The sequence below is a fragment of the Phoxinus phoxinus genome, assembly GCF_949152265.1.
Source record: "Phoxinus phoxinus genome assembly, chromosome: 14".
NCBI lineage: Eukaryota > Metazoa > Chordata > Actinopteri > Cypriniformes > Leuciscidae > Phoxinus > Phoxinus phoxinus.
The window spans coordinates 19,861,338-19,880,481 of record NC_136889.1 but is presented as its reverse complement, the minus strand read 5'-3'; the positions used below and the strand labels follow the sequence as shown (position 1 = coordinate 19,880,481).

The 19,144-nt window shown below is 38.3% G+C and overlaps 1 protein-coding gene across 2 annotated transcripts in view; it reads right to left on the bottom strand.

Annotated features, from left to right (window-relative positions):
- Positions 1-9,461: 9,461 nt before the first annotated feature.
- Positions 9,462-19,144, bottom strand: part of tasp1 (taspase, threonine aspartase, 1) — a 30,140-nt gene continuing 20,457 nt past the window's right edge. For both annotated transcript variants that reach the window (XM_079634965.1, XM_079634966.1), the window contains 3 exons: positions 17,753-17,860; positions 16,575-16,648; positions 9,462-11,372 (listed from right to left, as the gene is read on the bottom strand). In XM_079634965.1, coding sequence (XP_079491091.1) covers positions 11,280-11,372; positions 16,575-16,648; positions 17,753-17,860 — 275 coding nt within the window. In that variant the 3' untranslated portion in view covers positions 9,462-11,279. The remainder of the gene's footprint in view (positions 11,373-16,574; positions 16,649-17,752; positions 17,861-19,144) is intronic.

The following is a 19,144-nucleotide window of genomic DNA, read 5'->3' as shown; positions in this document are numbered from 1 at the left end:
GCACCACAAAATGACTCTCAATGTGTTCAATTTGCAGAAGATGAGTCCATAGGAACTGCTGAGGTCGAAGGGTCTTCCAACTTCTGTTACAGTCAAATGAGATCCGTCCTCGGATATTAAACACTTTAAGCCATTCCACAAGACTCCTATTAGCTCCATCCTGAAACAGGCCTAAGCTCCGCTTTTGATGTCTGATGCAAAATACTCTTCCCCCTTTAAAAGGGGCTCAAAGTCTTTTTTTGCAAGCTTGCTCTTATTCTCGAATTCCTCAGTAATTTCTCTGACTATGATCATCCAATCACATGAATAGAAGGCCGCATTCTTCGGGCCAATGCTGAAACCTCAGAGCATCCTTTCAGTTTGTTTTTTGCTAGACCAGTCCAAGGGCAACATTTGACCTCCGCAGTGACATAATGCCAAACAAGTGGATACTTTGCTTTAATTAAAATGGTTTCTTGTAACTTGTAACAGTCTACATGAGTTTCTATGAACAGGACTCAAGATTTTTCACTGGCCAATTTATTTATATATATATATATATATATATAAAGCAAGACATTTTTATATTTGCTAGAAACATTTATATTTTTTCATGAAATGTTACAGGTTTTTTTTGTTACATTAAAAAAAATAAAATGCAATATATATTTTTAAAAACACCGCTTTATAGGTTGGGGTCGGCAAGATTTCATGTTTTTGAAAGAAGTCTCTACGGCTGCTTTTATTTGATCAAAAATACAGTAATTTTGGGTAACACTGTACAATAAGGTTCATTATAGGTAACATTAAATAATGTATGAACTAACATGAACTAACAATGAGCAATACATTTGTTACAGTATTTATTAATCTTTGTTAATGTTAGTTAATACAAATTTATACCATGGTCTGGGTGAATACTCGATTCTGATTGGCTGATTCAGGGTGTCCATTAAAAAGTGATGTAGGACACCTAGAAAAGGAGTTCTAAAACCGTTAGATTTCGATTGTAAAAGGAATTAAAATATAAACTAATGTTTTAAAAATGTGTTATTTGGCAAGTGAACATGGTACAAGCGGGTTAATGCCCTTCGAGGTGTCCATTTTCAGGTATTAATGGACTTCGGCGGAGGCAAACGTCCCGTCCATTAATACCGGACAATGGACACCTGTTCATTGTTTGTTCATGTTAGTTCACATACCAGTAACTAATGTTAACAAATACAACCTTTGATTTTGATAATGTATTAGTAAATGTTGAAATTAATATTTACTAAGATTAATTAATGCTATTGAAGTATTGTTCATTCTTAGTTAACTAATTAACTTTTAATTAACAATTAAGAATTGTTCTAAGGTAGTTAACTAATGTTAACTAATAACCTTATTGTAAAGGGAAGTCACCTTCATTTATATAGCGCTTTTTACAATACAGATTGTATCAAAGCAGCTTCACAGTGATAACAGGAAAATAATACAACAACGTTCGTTTCTAGAAGAAAATTGTGTCATCGTCAACCTTAAGTAAGGTAGATCAATAATATTGTTGAATATTAAATGTCCCCAAGCCAAAAGCCAAGGCTTTACCGTAATATCTAAAGTGTTACCGTAATATATATATGTGTGTGTGTGTGTGTGTGTAATACTGTATGTATACAGTAATATTTTGATATATATTGTTGGAAACATGTTGGAAATCATATGGATATAATGAAACTAAATTCATAAACACTTGGAAAATGATGCAATGTGTCACCACACCTCCCTGCATTTGGTGCCTAGCAGGTGTTGTTGAATGTTGATGCATATTCGCAGTGAGTCAAATGATTGTACATAACATCCCTAACAGGTTAAACTTCACGACAGCAGCCCACATAGCAGGTGACATGGAGCACATGAGGTCCTGAGCTCCACAAGACGAGATCAGCAGGATGTAGATCAAGAACGTCTGCTGTCAGTATCAAGTGAATTCTCCTGGTCTTCTCCCATCTCACCTTCAGAAAAGCACTTCAGAGTGAAGGCTAAGCTTACAGCATGGCGCTGGATAAGCAGCAGTGATCTTTATTGAATCAGACCGTCTGCTTCAGAGGCCCCTCGACATCAAAGCAAACAGCCTGCTTTATTTTAAAACATCAGGCCTGTGTTAGAGCGGTGGCAAATCCTGCCCCATACCAACTCTATCTCTCACACACAATCCACATGTCTTCTGAGAACTCACACCATTTCCATTTACAGCTCCACTGTGCTTCTGACTTACAAACAGCTGTGGATAGTGACAGACTACTGCCTTCACAGAAGGTGTTTACTGGATGCCGTTTCAATATTGAGCCATCTCTTTAATACTATAGCTAACAAATTATAATCATAATTTTAAACACTTAACAACCAAAGACGAAATAATGCACCAGTCATTATTGCTGTATATTAGTCTTTAGTCCCAAACAGTGATGGTTAGATCACTTTACAATTGCAAAGAAAAATGCTTAAAATTCAGGCCTTGTGACCCTCTTGTTTTGGAATTGTCTTTGTAGTTTACCTGAAGCAGAATCCATGTAACAATATTCTGAGAAATGACAAATGATTTTTTTCTTTATATTGACCATGATAATACTGAATAAACATATTTGTAAAAATTCAGACCTAAAATTGGAAACGCACTACAGTAAATTATATTAATCTACTACATTATGTACAAATTAAAGCTCTATTATGATCATATTTACAATGATTTGCAATTGATATATTTACAATGAGTCCGAAAGTTTCCTAAAGGTCATAAAGTTTTAAAAAAGTTAAATAAAATAAAGAAAAAGTATTGTATTCTACACTACAAAATCAAATACAATCTATTACACATTCCGATAATATTTTCCCAGCATACACAGAGCCATGAATAATTGATGAAGTTGCATAAATAAAATGATAATGTTTTATCATATCTGGAGTTTTCTACTCCAAATAAAAAATATCTGATCCGGGTTCAGATCATTCTTTTGTTTTTGGATCTTTTCAATGAATCAACTCGTTCACAAATCAAACTGATTTAGTCTCAACGATCTGGTCACAGTAAACAGTTCACCAAAGGGGAACATTTTGAATATAGACTATAGAGAAACAGAGTCTGTTCATCACACAAAGTTATGCCTTCACTTTTACATTTCATACTTCATACTTTACTTTTAAATTGTTTTTATATTTTTTATTTATTTTTGAAGCTAAAAAGCCAAAAGTAGTTCTATGATTGCAGAGAAATAAAATAAAAAACACAATAAAAAGCTCAGGCCCAAAATTTTGCAATGATGCAGAACCACTATTTGGCTTTAAGAATTCCCACAGTGAAGCTGGCCAACCTTCTTCTCATGTTATTCGCCCTCCTCCGATGAGAGGTGTAGAGTTGTGGTTTCAAGCGAGGCTGTTTTTAGACCAAATCCAATTCGCTTTTGCACTCTTTCTCTCAGCGCTGGCACTTTATGGGTGGTGTAGCACATTTCAGGAAGTGTCTGGCCCGCAATGCCGCAAGGGCTGCGGCTGCTTGGCTGGCTTAATTAGAAGGAAGCCTGTGCTGCGTGGAACCTGGAATAGATGACCTATACTGCCAGGTCACTGTTTGGCGAGCACTAGCTCCAATGCATGGGCTGCAGTGAATGGCGTATTACCTGGCCCGATGCCTGACCTAGAGAGGGCTTGTTGGCACAGGGTGCACAAAAACTGGGGGAGGGGTTGGGAATGAGGGGCACGCAGCTGAACAAACAAGTCAAGTAGCTGACAAACACCATAAAGGGCTCTGGGGCTCAGATTAACCCTTGCAAGGGTTTGTCCATATAAGAACGAATAAAGGTGGCTGAAAATGCACACATGACCTTATGACCTTAGCCGTGAACTTTGCCTTTCACCTCACAACACTCCACGAGTGTGCGACCTTACAGATAACAGGATAGGAATATGGAAAAACAAGTATATTTTTCAGCTTTTGATTTGCTTTTAAAATGACTTTTGGAAGTGTTTTGTCAATGAATCGATTTTTTTTTTTCAATTAATCAATCACTGTAAACAAGTAATTACATACATCAATATTTGTTAAAGTGCCTCAATTATGTTATATTTTTTTAAATATTCCCTTTCATGCATTGTGTAACATCGCTGTTTGTGAATGTAAAAGTTCTGCAAATCAAAGCCAATCAGAGCATAGCAGGCTCTCGGAAAGGAGGGATTTAGAAACACTAAATCATCCGACGAGTCGTTTGAGAATCATTGAAAAATGTAGTGATGTGCAATGTATATTGTGAGAAAATAAAAGTGTTTCCATGAAAGTGTTTTTTGACCTTTGATGCATGTCAGCCTGTTGTAGGAGACCTCCAAAACAAAATGAAGAGCCTTTAAAATAGCATAATAGGGGCACTTTAAGAATAAATACCCAAATAGACCTGAAGATCTGAATAGACAAAAGAGCAGTTCCCTTTCGAACACTGGGTCTTGGATTAACGCTATGGGGAATGGCCTCAAGCATGACTGGTGTTCTGAAGCACGTGTGAAAACAAACCAAATATTATTGGCCGACGACAGTCCATGATGTCATTAGCGGAGCGCCCATGAGTAAGCGGGGGCCTGTTATACACGTCATCAGCCATTTGTAAATAGCGTGTGTGAAGGCGATCTAATGGAGAATCCAGTCAAGTGTTTCAGGAAGAGTGTGCCTGTCCCAGGTTTTTGACACCGGAGGACACACACGACTTGCTTCCACGAATGCTTCCAATGCAAGTTTACAATGCGGATGCTCCGTTGGTGTTTGGTCTTATTCTCGAGGGATATAGGCCAAGCATCTGTGCTTCGCGGCTTGGGTACTGCTGTAACCTTGGCACAACCGAGGCCGTATTCCTCAGTCACAGGCTCGAGCGATCTGTTGGCTCATCTGTTGGCTCGGATCTATCGCTTGCGTCATCTGATCCAGCAGATAGCATGTTGCTGGCACCATCCAGCCAGGAAGAGACGGATGTGGTTAAAGGGGACGAGGATAGTACTGAGCCCTCTCAGCCTGCCAGCCTCGCATACGGGAAGTTATTTGATGGTATGGCCCACTCCACAGCCAGATTGGATCTGGCATGGGGGGTGAGAAACTGGAAATCACTCGCGGCAGACCTGACGAGCGATTCCTGTCAGGCCATAATCGCCCCTCTCACCACGAGCCTTCTGTTTCTTCCAGAACTCCAACGCAGAGGTGGAAGACACCCTATTCAGACGTATTCATCCACTCCATCATGCGAATTATGCAACTGTGGAGGGTTTGAAAGAGCAAGGGTCTGTGAGGACGCTCCCCGTTGAAGAGACGTGAGTTATACTCTTTAGAGGCCATTATAGACCTCCGGCAGGGCATATGTGGCAGCAGGTCAGGCCGGTAGAGTATTGCATACTATGGCCGTTAAGCATGCCTACAAGATGGATCTGCTGAGAGATCTGGATCAGGGGCAAGGATTGTCTCCTGATGATTTCGCCGAACTGCGCCGCACCACATATATTTGACTCAACTTATGCTCTGCCCTTTATGTTGAGCATATTCACTCATAGTAAGGCAGGCAATCCCTCAGCTTGGTGGAGTGGGTATTTGTCCCCCATAGCGTCAATCCAAGACACAGTGTTGAGATCCACTTCGAAAGGGTAAGTCTCAGGTTACGACTGTATCCATGGTTTCCTGAGTATCGGAACGAAACGTTGCGTCTCGTTGCCATGCTTGGGCTTGCCTGCATGTCTCCTTCAGGCAAATAAAGTTGATGACATGTATCATAGGCGCCGTCTTATATCCATGTGCGCTCCGATAATGATGTCATGGACTGTCATCAGCCATATTTGGCGTTTTCACACGTGCTTCAGACACCGGTCACGCTGAGGGTGTTCCCCATAGCGTCAATACAAGACACAGTGTCTCATTCCCCTTCTCAGAAAACCATGGCTACAGTCGTAACCTGACACGGTTCAGAAGTCAATATATCATTAGTTTTCACTGTTTTTAGGTATACAATGTTATATAAAACAGGAAAATGTCATATTAACAGATTCCTCTGTAAAATCCTTCAGAATATAGATAAGAATACAACCAGAAAGTTTGGTTTATGTAAGTGCTACTGACGTGGAGGAGAAAAAAAAACAAATTTTGAGGAAACAGCCTTTAAAGATACAAATTGAAATCTACAGATGCAAATAGATAAAGTGTAATTATGCAATCAACTGGTTATTGTTATAGAAAAGAAATGGCCTAAAATCAAAAAAATTAATATATGTGTGTATCATTTTAATGTGTGTGTGTGTCAGAGGGCTTCATTTAGTGTGATTTAAAAAAATTAAGTTAACACATTGAACTGACAACACTAATTTTGACTTGAAATATACTTTTCACATGTCCACTCTGAAATGAAGTAGACACTGTTCTACCATCATCAACAAAAAAAGTAAACTAGTAAACCATGTTCCTTTACTTCTGTTCTGCACTGAAAGGGCGTCTGTCTGCTATTTCCAGCACAGAATGACCTTGTGTGACATGAGCAGTGGAAGACGACCTGTGAGGCTCTGTGTACGTGACTGTGTCTCTGTACACACATCAGTTCATATACTGTGCAATAAAACAGTTTTTGGTGGTGGTAGAAGTAGCTACCTGTTGTGTGAGCTGGTTTGAGTAGAAAGACAGGCCACATGGCAGAGATTCACTCTGACAGGAGAGCTCAGCATGTGTGGACAGCAGGCCGAGCGGGGCAACGGTTGCAGGCTTTGATCTTCACTCGCATTGCCGTCTGTTCTGCGTTTTAGGGCTGCTGAGCGCGAGGCATCCGATACACCTTGAATGTCCTGTGCCCCTGCCACCTCTTAAAGACCAAGTATCTCTTTTCAAAGCTGAGGGGGCCCTCTGAAACCCCACTGCCACGACCTCACAAATAACATTACGGTGCACGGCATAAAAGTGCCACTGAATTGGAGGACTGAAATGGAAAGTGACACAGGGAATGTGCTTGTGTTAAGGGTCCAAGGTGAGCTGTATTATTTTGTAACGTGTTTGATCATGCTGTGAAGAGCGACAGGTGGAGGACATCTTCTCAAGAGCAAAACACGTCTCCTTTAAGTGTGAGTGACATTTATGTTTGATGATTTATATGCAATGAACAATACAATCAACACCAACTATCAAACACTCCTTAAAGAAAATCGAATTGCCTTTCAGTTCATTTTAAGAAATCAATAATTTTTCAATTTGTGTACATTTGACAGTACATGTCCCACTTTGATGTTTTTCACCCACAATGTCAATTGTTTTTCATGTAATGTTGTCTTTAATTCTATTAATCATAATCCTGAATAATATGCAATTTGAGTTATGAACAAAAAGGAACTGGTTTGGTGAACGGAGCCTTAATGAATACTAAGACAATAAAGTTTTACCTGTTGATTTATATATATATAAACATTTTTTTGCAAACCCTTGTTTGTACATTTTATACATAAAATAAATTTAATTATCATAGATATCTATCTATCTATCTATCTATCTATCTATCTATCTATACACATACATTAAATATATATATATATATATATATATATATATATATATATATATACATTAAATATATAAGTGTGTGTGTGTGTGTGTGTGTGTGTATATATATATATACACACACTTTTTTTAACAACAAATACCCAATTCATCAGAGAGCAAGCGCGGTATATAAAATACCTACAATATTGTTGTAAAAAGTCAATATTGTACCAAACACTCCATTAAGGACAAATGTAATTATTGTCCTTAATGAAAATCGCATGAAGGACTAAATGAGTCTGTTCCAAAAAATTAAAGGAGATGGTGAAAGATGAAAAAGAAAAAGGTGGTGAAAGAAAGCAAACGTCAATGTGGCTCTGACCAAGAACACACATAAATCCACTGACACCATGTAGGACAAATTTCAGGACAACATATAGGATAGCCACAGAATATAGATCTTAAAGGAAAACACTATTAACTTAAACCTTCAAAACACTGTCTACAAAACACCATCATTCTGTAATCTGACATCAAACAAAGACAAAATATTCTCCAGCTTCTCTGGAGAGCTTCTATTTTCACCTCTGGGTTATTGTCAAGTGTGTAATTTATTTCTAGACTATAAATCTTTGGCAGGCCACAGTTAAGATTATAAGATATGTGGGAGTAGAAAAGGCAGGGGGAAGACAAGGATAGAACTTGTGCTGTCTGTTAGAGCCTCAAAAACAAATATGATTCTACAAATAGAGCAGTGTTTTTGTCTGGAACTCCACAAGCGCTCATGGAGACTAAACAAAGGAGTGAGAACAGTAGGCCTCCAGATAAAGATAAAACAACAGACTGTAGACAATACATTTCAATACGACCAAAACAAATAAATCAAATAATGTCCCTTTAACATGAGGGGCATTTAAATGGTTGAGCATCCAATCAATACAGTGACTTGAAAGAGGAACAAAAAGAGATCTCAGTCCACTTCTAATGCAAGAGACAGTGTAAATTCAGCTGATTTTCCACGATCCCTTTTGGTGCATTAACCACAGTTCCGTACCCGTGTTGATGCATTTCCTATTGAAACAGGAAGCTTGGGCGGGACTTACAGAGGTGCTAACCAATAGGCTTGAGTTACGTTACAGTCCTGAACCATGATTTGAAACTCGCTACTCTGCAGCAGGTGGTGTTAGAGACATTTCGTTGGATGATAATTTAGTGGAGGATAAATCATTTATATTGTTGACTGCTTTCTCAGAAGAGAAATGCGTATCTCTGCTAAAATATATTGGCTGCATCTGAAAACACATGCTACAAGTAGGTGAAAAACAGTATGTGACACAATTCATACTTGTGTAGGCAAAAAAATACCTGGAGGACCTACTACTTCCGCCGAGATTCTGAAGTGTGCATACAGTAAGATGGACACTTTTATCCCTTGAGGCCACGGGAGAGGATTTGTGAATGGCAGTAAAGGGAAGCAACTGGTAGGTCACATGACAGTGACAACATGGTGAATGTAGGACGTAGGCTACAGATTATAGTCATACTACCACACACACTCATACTATCTAGAACATACTTTTTTTAGAAGGCTACTCAAAGTGTTTATTTAAAATAAGTAGCGATTTTGGACGCAGCCCTTGAGAGTTATATGTACACTTAATTGATTTGTCTTTCTGGCAAGCGGACTCTCAAAAACTAGGAATTTTTGCCATTTTTCTCTCAAAAACATTTGTAAGTGTTCCTGAAGTTTGTTTGATTTTTTTACTCAAAATGGTAAGAAAAGGCTGGATATGCGATCTCAACATGTCAGCCACAATAATAGGGCAGCCCATGTAGAATAAAAAATGTTTTTTTGATACATTGATACAAACTGTCTATATTGATGCATTAATTATTTTACTTGTTCCTTTTAGTACATATAAAAGGAAACAGTCAATGAATGAATGAATCGACACTTAGAACTGCACGTCATATCTCAGTTTTATTGAGCATTACAATAGCAAGAGGTTAGTACAATCTGCTGTTGAACACGTTCACAGACATTTCATTAAAAAATGCAGGGTCAAGTAGAACTAAAATAAGCATATATATCATACATTTTTATAGTAATGCAAGAATGTTAAGTAAAGAAAAGTTCTCAACTGCAGAACTTGAAATAATAGCCCTGCCAAAAAACCCTCATCAATGTAATAACCGTCAACATATTTGATTCAGTGTCATTTATAAATACATTTTAGAGATCCTCTCATTTTTCCCATTATAAAATACAGACCTAAAATATACTTTGCATTTTCAAAGATGGACTAACAGTCATTTTTTAGCTTGCTTATTTTTTTGGGGGGGGGGGTCTCATCTCCTGAGCACTACACATGGCATTAGAAAACACACAAAGCTGTTGACATGTTAATACAGCTTAATCACAGAAGTGCACTATGCAGCTTTCAAATAAGGTCAAGTGAACTCAAAGTATGCAAAAGAAATGCATACTTGGATTGCGATACATGCACCATGTTCTTAGTACACACGAGCAGTGCAGTTAGTCATAGTGCACTTATTTAGTAAGACGCTGAGCAAAAGTGCGTGTGCATCTAGTCTCATCAGAAGATCTTTCTGTGATCCTACTGCCATCAACTTTGTGGTGAAAGTGTAACGACCACGATTCAACATTTTCAACAGTGCATATCATTAGATTTGAGAATAGTCCCACTCTTTAAAGGAATAGTTCACTTGAAAATAGATTTCTCACATTTACTCGCCCTCATGTCATTCAGATCGACAGTTGGATTTCAGAAGAATACAGATAGCTATTTTCTTTGCTTTTTCAATAAATGGACATAAAAAATATCACGTGACTCGTGCATGAGTTCAGACATTTTTATGATACTTTGAATCTTTTTCTATATTTCGAAGCTTACTAAAAGGAAAACAATGACAAGGATTGTGTTCTGCAGAAGAAAGTAAGCTGTACAGGTTTAGAATGATATGAGAGTGAGTAAACGACAAATTTGATTCTGACCTGCTCTTCCTAGCTTTAAAAAAGTCAAATGAAAAGGCAATTTTTGCAAATTTCAAAAAGGATTTTATCCTGTATTCCACGCTGCGTACGCATTTGCGACTCAACCAGACTCACATCAAGCACACGTGTCAAATATCTCCACTCAGACCAGAAACGTTCAGACCTATAATATGAATTACTAAACTGAACTTTTGCACAAAACAAGCATCTTACCTATATATAAAACATAATAGTAAAAGTAATATTAAACATCAAGTAAGCCGTTTACATTAATGGCCACCCTGTTTCCAACCCTTAGCTTATTTACAACGAAAAGGACGGTGCATATTGTTTAAGAGAGGAATAGAAATGGAGCATCAAGTCTTGTCCAGCACATACTAGAAGCTGAGTTTCTTGGAAGCCCACTAAAACCAGAGCAGTGCACTAGTCCTGAAGTGCACTTGGCATGTCCTTTTCTTAGCAGACGCCTTAGGCAAATTACCCTGCTAACCCTGTGCCCGTCCCCCGCTCTCAAGTGACAGTAAAACAGATGACACTGTCTATGCTATGCCCATGAATGGAACGCAAAAGTAGCATGGTATGTTTGAGAAAAGGAAATTGTGAATAAATGAATAAATGTTTTTATATCTGTGCAACAAAGAAAAGACATATTGCAACCTTTTTGTCCCTTTATAATTGTGTCCTACGATGACACAACATCAAGCTCTTGCTATAAAGATCCCGCTGGCATATTGCTGCAGAAATGGAGGATGATTTCACACCGCTTCAGTCACTCGCGGTCCCAAGTCGACAGACTCCACCTTCGATTGCCAGCGACTGTCCGGCCACCGCCCCAGGAGGAAGTCTGGATATGTGAGTCTGGCAAACAGAGAGAGAGAAAGTTTACAGAGTCAAGTATGAGTGTGGCAGAGAAGCACACAGCTGTTGAATGGTGGGAGTGAGGTGTCCTCATTGCATTCAAAGGCAGCTGCCGCCCACCCGCCCCGGGCACATATCCTGGTCCCGCTCTCTGTCGGGCAGCGCTAAGCGGCCCTCGGGGAGCCACAACCATGTGTGAGGAGAATAGAAGTGAAGGTATCATCCCAGAGCGGCTCGGGCCACCTGTTGGAAGCACTGGTTCATGGCGGGACAACACGCATAGGGTGACAAGTCAGTGGAAAACTGTGACCCCTTTCAGCACATCCATGCGTGTCAGTTATGCTATGATAGTGATCCATATCTCACTCACACAGTGCATGTGACCTCCAGCACAAGCTCAGGCAGATTAGGAGACAGACTAGAAGACAATACCTCAAAACTAACTAAAATAACTCCAACTAAACAATAGAACATCACACAAACACAAGCAAGGATGTCTCAAATTTAGAACATTTTGGATGAATAAATCCAAATAAATCCAGAAAAATTTAAATGGGAAAATAAAATGGAATCCATATTTTTTTTTAAATAAATAAATAAAAACAAGGACCCTAAAATATACATACAATAAATGACCGAAATGGTACTGGACTGTTGATTTATTGTATCATCGGTAAAAAAAAGAAAAAAGTTCTTCAAAGTTAACTTTTTTCCAACAATCTAGTGTACATTGGAGTCCACACGACAACCCCAACTGATTGTGTTTTACAAAAGACATAGCTTGTCGGAGCAATAATACCACAGAACTTTGGGTGATGCGAATTTGAGTCCCAGCTCGTGATTACCCAATAACTTTCCTGTCCAATCAAATAAAGTTAAACAAGCCCCAAAATATCTTAAAAAAAGCTTAGCTTTAAATCTCGATGAGTAACAGGCATAGAACACTAACTTTCTAATATGTTTCTGCTAATCGCTAACACACCCATGTAACAATAAACACATTCTTCAGACATTACTGCAAAGGATTAGGGGAACTAGAATACAAGAATCATAACTTTTCACATTTATCTTGCTACCCCATGGAACGATATTCCAATGTTGTTTCAATATAGAGATAAAGCCTTCCTTTATACATGCCCATTACATTCATTTGTGCAATAACACGGCCTAAATATTCTGGCCATTTGAGTTCTGCAAGAGTTTTTTGTGAGATGCAAGGGGGGGTTGCAACAGGGAGATGCCAATGTCTTCAGAGTGGTTTTTAGCACTATGCTATGTGGTGACCAGGGTGTTCTGGGTGGTTGCTTATTGGCCCAAGTCTCCATGATATTGTGGTCCTTAACTAAATGGCTCAGATCCCCCTTTCTATAGAAGGCTATGTATTTTTTCCCTTGTTTTATCATCGAAAATAATTCACTGTAACTTAGAAAAGTAATTGCACACACATCTTCGCAAAAGCCTGTAGCATAATCGTCTAGAGTGAGATACACTTAACAAGCAACTAATTATGTTATTTTTTTTAGAAAAAGCTCCACCACAGAATAAAATAATTTAAAAGATCATTTAGACTTTTTGTCTAGCAATTCTGACTTTTTTTTCCTGACTCACAATTGTTTATATCTTTTTTTCCGAGATATAAACATGCAATTGCGAGATAAACAATTGCAAAAAATAAAGTCAGAATTGCAAGATATAAACTCACAATTCGAGAGGTGAATTACATAGTTTCTTTCAACTTATGTCCAACTTTTATGTAGCATAATTTTAGTAGGATTTCTAGTCTTTTTTAATAATTTGTTTATTTTTTTGTTATTGTGTTTATTTTAAACATAAATTGTAGTTCATTTTAAGTTTTATCATTAATTTAAAATTATGAGTAATAATTACATTTACTTTGATTTTTAATTGATCTGATTTTTCTTGTGTTCTGCTATCTACCGGTAGTTATTTAATGGAAGTTTGTTTCCACCACTGAATAAAAAATAAAAAGGTAATTGCGACTTTTTCATCGTACAATTCTGACTTTTTTCTCTCACAATTGTGAGTTTATAACTCGCAATTCTGACTTGGAAATGTAATTCCCCTCCTCTGATCTTCAAGTGTAAATTGGACTTATTCTTATAAATGACAATAGTGTTTTGAAGTTGAACACATTTCAATCTATTTGATGGTGTTTTATCTGGAATGGTCCACATGTGGTTGGGATTACCACTGCTGGAAATAATCATGAAGTTTTAAAGCAACCTGAAGATTAGACTCAATTCTGTGTGGCAAACCAGAGATTCACTGACTGAGATGGACATCTAGACTCAAGCCAAACATTGAAGCAGTTGGATATAATCAGAAAACTGCTTTGTTTGAGAGACCAAAAGTATGCCATTAAAATTCTTTCTTAATTGCCATGTAAAAAAGTGTGTATGATGTGTTAAAGAGCTGAAAACCAGAATGTCCAAACCAGAAGTGGGGCCGCAGTGTAAAAACAGATATATGACAATGGCCATGCTTCAGCTGTGGTCTCCACATATTTTGTTCTCAGCCACAATGTGCCATCCCTTGTTTCGAGGGGCTAAATGGAAAAATAGAAGAGTGAGCAGTGTAACCAATTAATCAGCAACCAAGGATGCGTTTCCCGAAAGCATTGTTAGCCAACTATGGTCGCAAGTTCCGACGTTAACATTTTCACCGAAAATTTAGCTGTTTCCTGAAACCATAGTTCGGACAAACATTCACAAACAGCATCGCAAACTTGCCTGGTTTATAAACAGTTTATTGTTCAATGACATGTAGACTTAAATAGATCATGCTCTTGGGCATAACAAGCAAGCTAACATTCAGTAAATTCTATATGTTTCATTCTATTTAAATATTGTGGCGGAAGGAGCAACGAGATGCACAGTGGGTGTCTAGGCCGCCGTTTCCACCGCAGGAACTTTCCACAGGACCTAGGGACTTTGGGGTGGTACTCGGCGTGCTAAATAAAGTTCCAGGTAAGTATTTCCCCCTCCGAAAGTCCCTACTTGCGAGGTAGTACTTTTTCAAAGTTCAGGAACTTTCAGGGGTGGGACTTGGGTGCTGAACATGCTGATTGGTTGAGTCCATGCCACATGTTTTGATTAGTTGACTCCACGCAGCATTTTACAGTTGAAACTCGAAAAATTTGAATATCGTGCAAAAGTTCATTTATTTTGCCGCATTGAGGCAGTAATTCATGCAAAAGGGGCCCAAACCAAGTACTGAGCACATATGCATGATTATACTTTTCAGAGGGCCGACATTTTTGTTTAAAATCCTTTTTTTTTTTAATTGATTCATGTAATATTCTAATTGTCTGAGATTTTCATAAGCTGTAAGCCATAATCATCAAAAGTATAACAGAAAAGGGTTGTAATATCTCACTTTGCAAAATGAATAAAGCAAAATGACATGCAACAAAAACAGTGAAATAGTTATCATTGCCACCATTTGTTACAGCAGCATTTTGGAGATCTCAAATAGATAAATTAGCAGAAAAGTATTAATCCACCTGCATGTGACGTCAATTACGACAGTCCTATATTGTTGAACCAATGTAGTTTAAATGACAGCGGTGCAAAAGAGTTACTACGGCTTTGGAAAACCATCATGACTAGTTGGTAAGTTTCCTCCACAATGCACTGTACTATGGTAGTTAATCAGCAAGGTACATCGCTGTACAGGAAACTCATCCCAGAGCAAGGAGAGGACATGAGAAAACCAGCTCTTCTCCAACAGCAATGATGCGTGTGGATTTGGGAATTGAGCTGGAAGGTTTGAAATCTTGCCAGAAAAAAAGAAAACATGCAATCTACATTCCAGACTATATATCGGACAACATGGATGTCAGTGCACCAAACACAGAGGCTCATCCATATCCTATGTGTACAGTTTCATGACCACAAATATCCTGTATACATAGGTATAATTTTATGCTGTGCAAAGTATACATCATGCAATTCTTTTAAATGTATGGATTTTATAAAAAATTTTTTTTTTTAAATTAAAGCTAAATTAAATATGAGCTAACATTGCAACTGTGCTAACAGATATACAAACTGAACAGGTTCTGGAGCTAAAGAGGCTTGTTAAATGTAAGAGATTCATCAGTGCCAGGCATGAAAGCCAAAGGGCTTGAAGCAACAGAGAGGGTCCGCTTCCAGCCAATCTGCACTGACAATAGACCGGATAAAGAGTGCACTGGCTTCTGCAAGAACTGACTAGAGCCCCTGTTCAGAGCACAAACCCAACAAAGGACTATTCTAAAATGGGTCAATGCACACTTCCAGACACGCTCTGAGCTACTAGCGTGAATAGAAACGGTTAAAACGGCACACACTCCTAGAGCTCTGGACTGTGTTCTATCTTGCTGAGCTGCCAATCAGCTCTGGGCTTTCATCTCATCAAACACACACACATACACAGCAGCACAATGCATGAAGGAATGGGAGGAATGTTTCTGGAATGGTACAGGAATGAGTTGGTGTCTTATGCTGCTGCAGTCGTCGGAGGAAAGACCCGTCACAATTCAGCAGGATTGTTCATTTTGAACAGCTTCATTTTATGAGTACCTGCTGCCAATTACATACCAGAAACTTATGGACTGATGCTAAAAATATAAGAAGTTTATTTGAGCATGTTGCCATGCTTTTATCACTTTTCGGGCATTAGGACATGACTGCCAAGAGCCAAAGCTAAATCAAAAGGAGTTTTGGCAATACTTTATTAATTTTGAATAACACTAACGAACCTTAATTGTGATGACTGCAAAGACAAGTATCGCTATTACTATTGCTCACACTTGAACAAACCCCACAGTTTAATGGTCAACAGTGTAACGATGTATGAAGCACAGCTCGCAGTCAAGTCACTTTCAAACCAAGCATCTTTCTGTGAGTCAAATCTGTGAATTTACTTGACCAACTTGAACATGATATGAGGTAAAATCTTTCGCTACATCACACGGTTCCAAACTGACTTACAATTCACCGATGGAAATGCGGATTTCACTCATGAAAATTTGAGAAAGGTGTGCTATTACTATTATAACTGATTCTAAAAATGTTTTTGCCATGCTAATGACTAAATTGAAGCAGGGACTCAAGCCATATCTAGGAACCAGAAAATCATAGAGACTAACATAGATTGAAGAGGCTCTGATGAGGGTGTTCTGATGTAGGAACTTCTTACCCTGGGTTTACTGTCCTGGGCGGACATGTATCCCACACACATGCTCTCTGTAGTATGGCTCCATAGAAACTCCACTGTGAATAAAAGAAAGACACAATAACTACAATATAGCTACTAAAAAGTCCTTAGAAGATTACACATTCTATAAACCTGGAAGAGAATTAGCATCTTGAGGAGTTTCAAATGGATTATTAGAATAGCTTTATTTTATTAATGAGGATCGTGAGGTGCCTAAAGATTCCCACCCCTAATATTTTACTCATAAATGGAAAACCGCTATTCTAAAAACCCATTACAACTTCCAAAATGAACCCATGGAGAATTAGCCTTCTGAGTTAGCCTTAAATTGCCTTAAGATTGAACGGTTAATGAACACAACAGACAAATATATTGAAAAGGTGAGTTTCATATCAGTCTCAAATGTGTTCTTCCATTGAGTGTTGTCAGCCCTAATCATAACAATGCCTCTATTCTCCCGACCACACTCCTAGACCACACTTTGAGACCTGTTTATTCTGCTATTTGTGAATTCAGGGAGCTGCCATGTTTATCCCTGAATGTTTAAACAAAGACGCCTGGAAAAATAGTCTGCATCTTTAGACAAGAATGTGAGGGAGGCATCAGAAAGGAAGAATGGGGGGGTTCGGACAACATTACGAATGACATTCAGGGAATCTTCAGTGACCCAGATGTTCTTCAAAAATCCTCCATAACAGCATCTTTTTATGTAACACTTTCAGCAGTTCAAAAAAGTGACAGTAGATATCTATAGTAGATTTATGATGTTACAAAAGATCTCTATATTAAATAAAATCTGTTCTTTTCATCAAAGAATCCTGAAAAAAAAATTGTTACGTTTTGAACATCGATAATAAGAAATGTTTCTTAATTTGAATGGTAGTAAATAAAATGTGCTTAATAGCAGGGGTCCAAAAACAGGTCCTGGAGGGCCAGTGATCCTGAAGACCTTGATTAGCTTGCTCGGGTGTGTTTGATCAGGGTTTGAGCTAAACTCTGCAGGGCAAGAGTTGAGGAACCATGCTTTATGGTATATGTCTCAAGATCCCTGCACTCTGTTCCAAACCATTCCGTTTTGATGTTTTTGAATGCACAATCATCACAGTTTTGGACCTCATGTGTAATGAGTTTAAGCTGAAGCAGGACAGAGGAGCACGTACCCAGCAGAGCCTGGATGTCTTCAGAGCGTTGGGCTTCTCCACATGTGCAGCACCTCAGAACAATCACCCCACCCAGAACACAGTCCTCGCCAGCCAGGAACGGCGAACCTTAAACACAAACAAGCCAACTGCATTTCAACCGTGACCTTCTTTCCACTACAATCAGTCTATTTAGATGTAAAATCAAAATGAAAGCACGTTGGAGACATCTAAGAAAAGCCAGCGATTCGGTCAATGATTTATTAGTTATGCTCTGTTCTGAGAAGTTAATGAAATGAGCGGAAAAGCCGTACATTTCCGTACTTTCCCCTGCCAACCTAAACGACTGAAAACAATTATTCTTTCCAAAGCTTTTGTTTTATTAACCAAATGAGAAAAATTGGGAGCAGAGCCACTTTTCGCTCTTTAATAGGTTAATGATGGAATGAGTTATTTCTGTAACCCCTCACGGAGCTCTGATAAAGGGACTGTTGAAAAAGCAGGCAAATACAAAAAAACTGAAAGAGTTTGCGCTGCAAAACGGGCTTCAAGCCCACTCAAATGATTACATCTCAAAACCAAAGGAGTGCTGGACACAGACTAGGTTTGAAGCACTCAAGCATAACATCAGTCCACAGGAGGGAAGAGTTTTAAGTTTCACCTCAGATAGGTGCTCGCTTTCATTAATGCCATATTGATTTTGCACATCATGTTGTGTTCAGCTTGTTTACACTGAACACGGCTCTTTTTATAACACCTCTCAATTAAACTCTTAATTAAAACCTGGACAGCCTTCAAAAACACAGCATATGTCTTAACACCACAATTCAAAAGACATATTAAAACAGATCTTAATCCAACATTCCATTAAAAACGGCTTTTATTCGCCTCATTCTGTTTCATCAAAGCATCTTCATGGTTTAATCAAATTACACAGCTTTGAGAAACACTTGATTCTTATTGGTCAATCACAGCATTCTGCAGTCAAATATTTTAGTAGAAATAGTGGCACTCCAGAGTCTCTCTTCTCACATTAAATTAGAGATCAATATTTCATGTATACCGGTTTAATTATTTGGTAAATAATTGTAATCAAAGTGCTAACATGCCGTCATCTGATCATTTTCACAAAATAAAGCCCTTAAAGTAAGGGTAGGCAGTTTTCAGAGAGGCTAGCAATAGCAAGCTAGCTTTAAAAGCATGATCCCACCCTCCCTTCAGAGCTTCTCCAAATCCACGCCTGTCATTTTTGTTTTGTTTATTTTAATATTATTGAGGAAAACACGCAGCACACCTCGGCGTCAGGATGTTCGTTAACAGTACCGGTATATCGCTGCAAATGTATTTCCAACTTTTTTACTTCTAAGCAAAGAACAAAAAGAACCTTGCTGTGAGTATATCGGAGCATTGAAT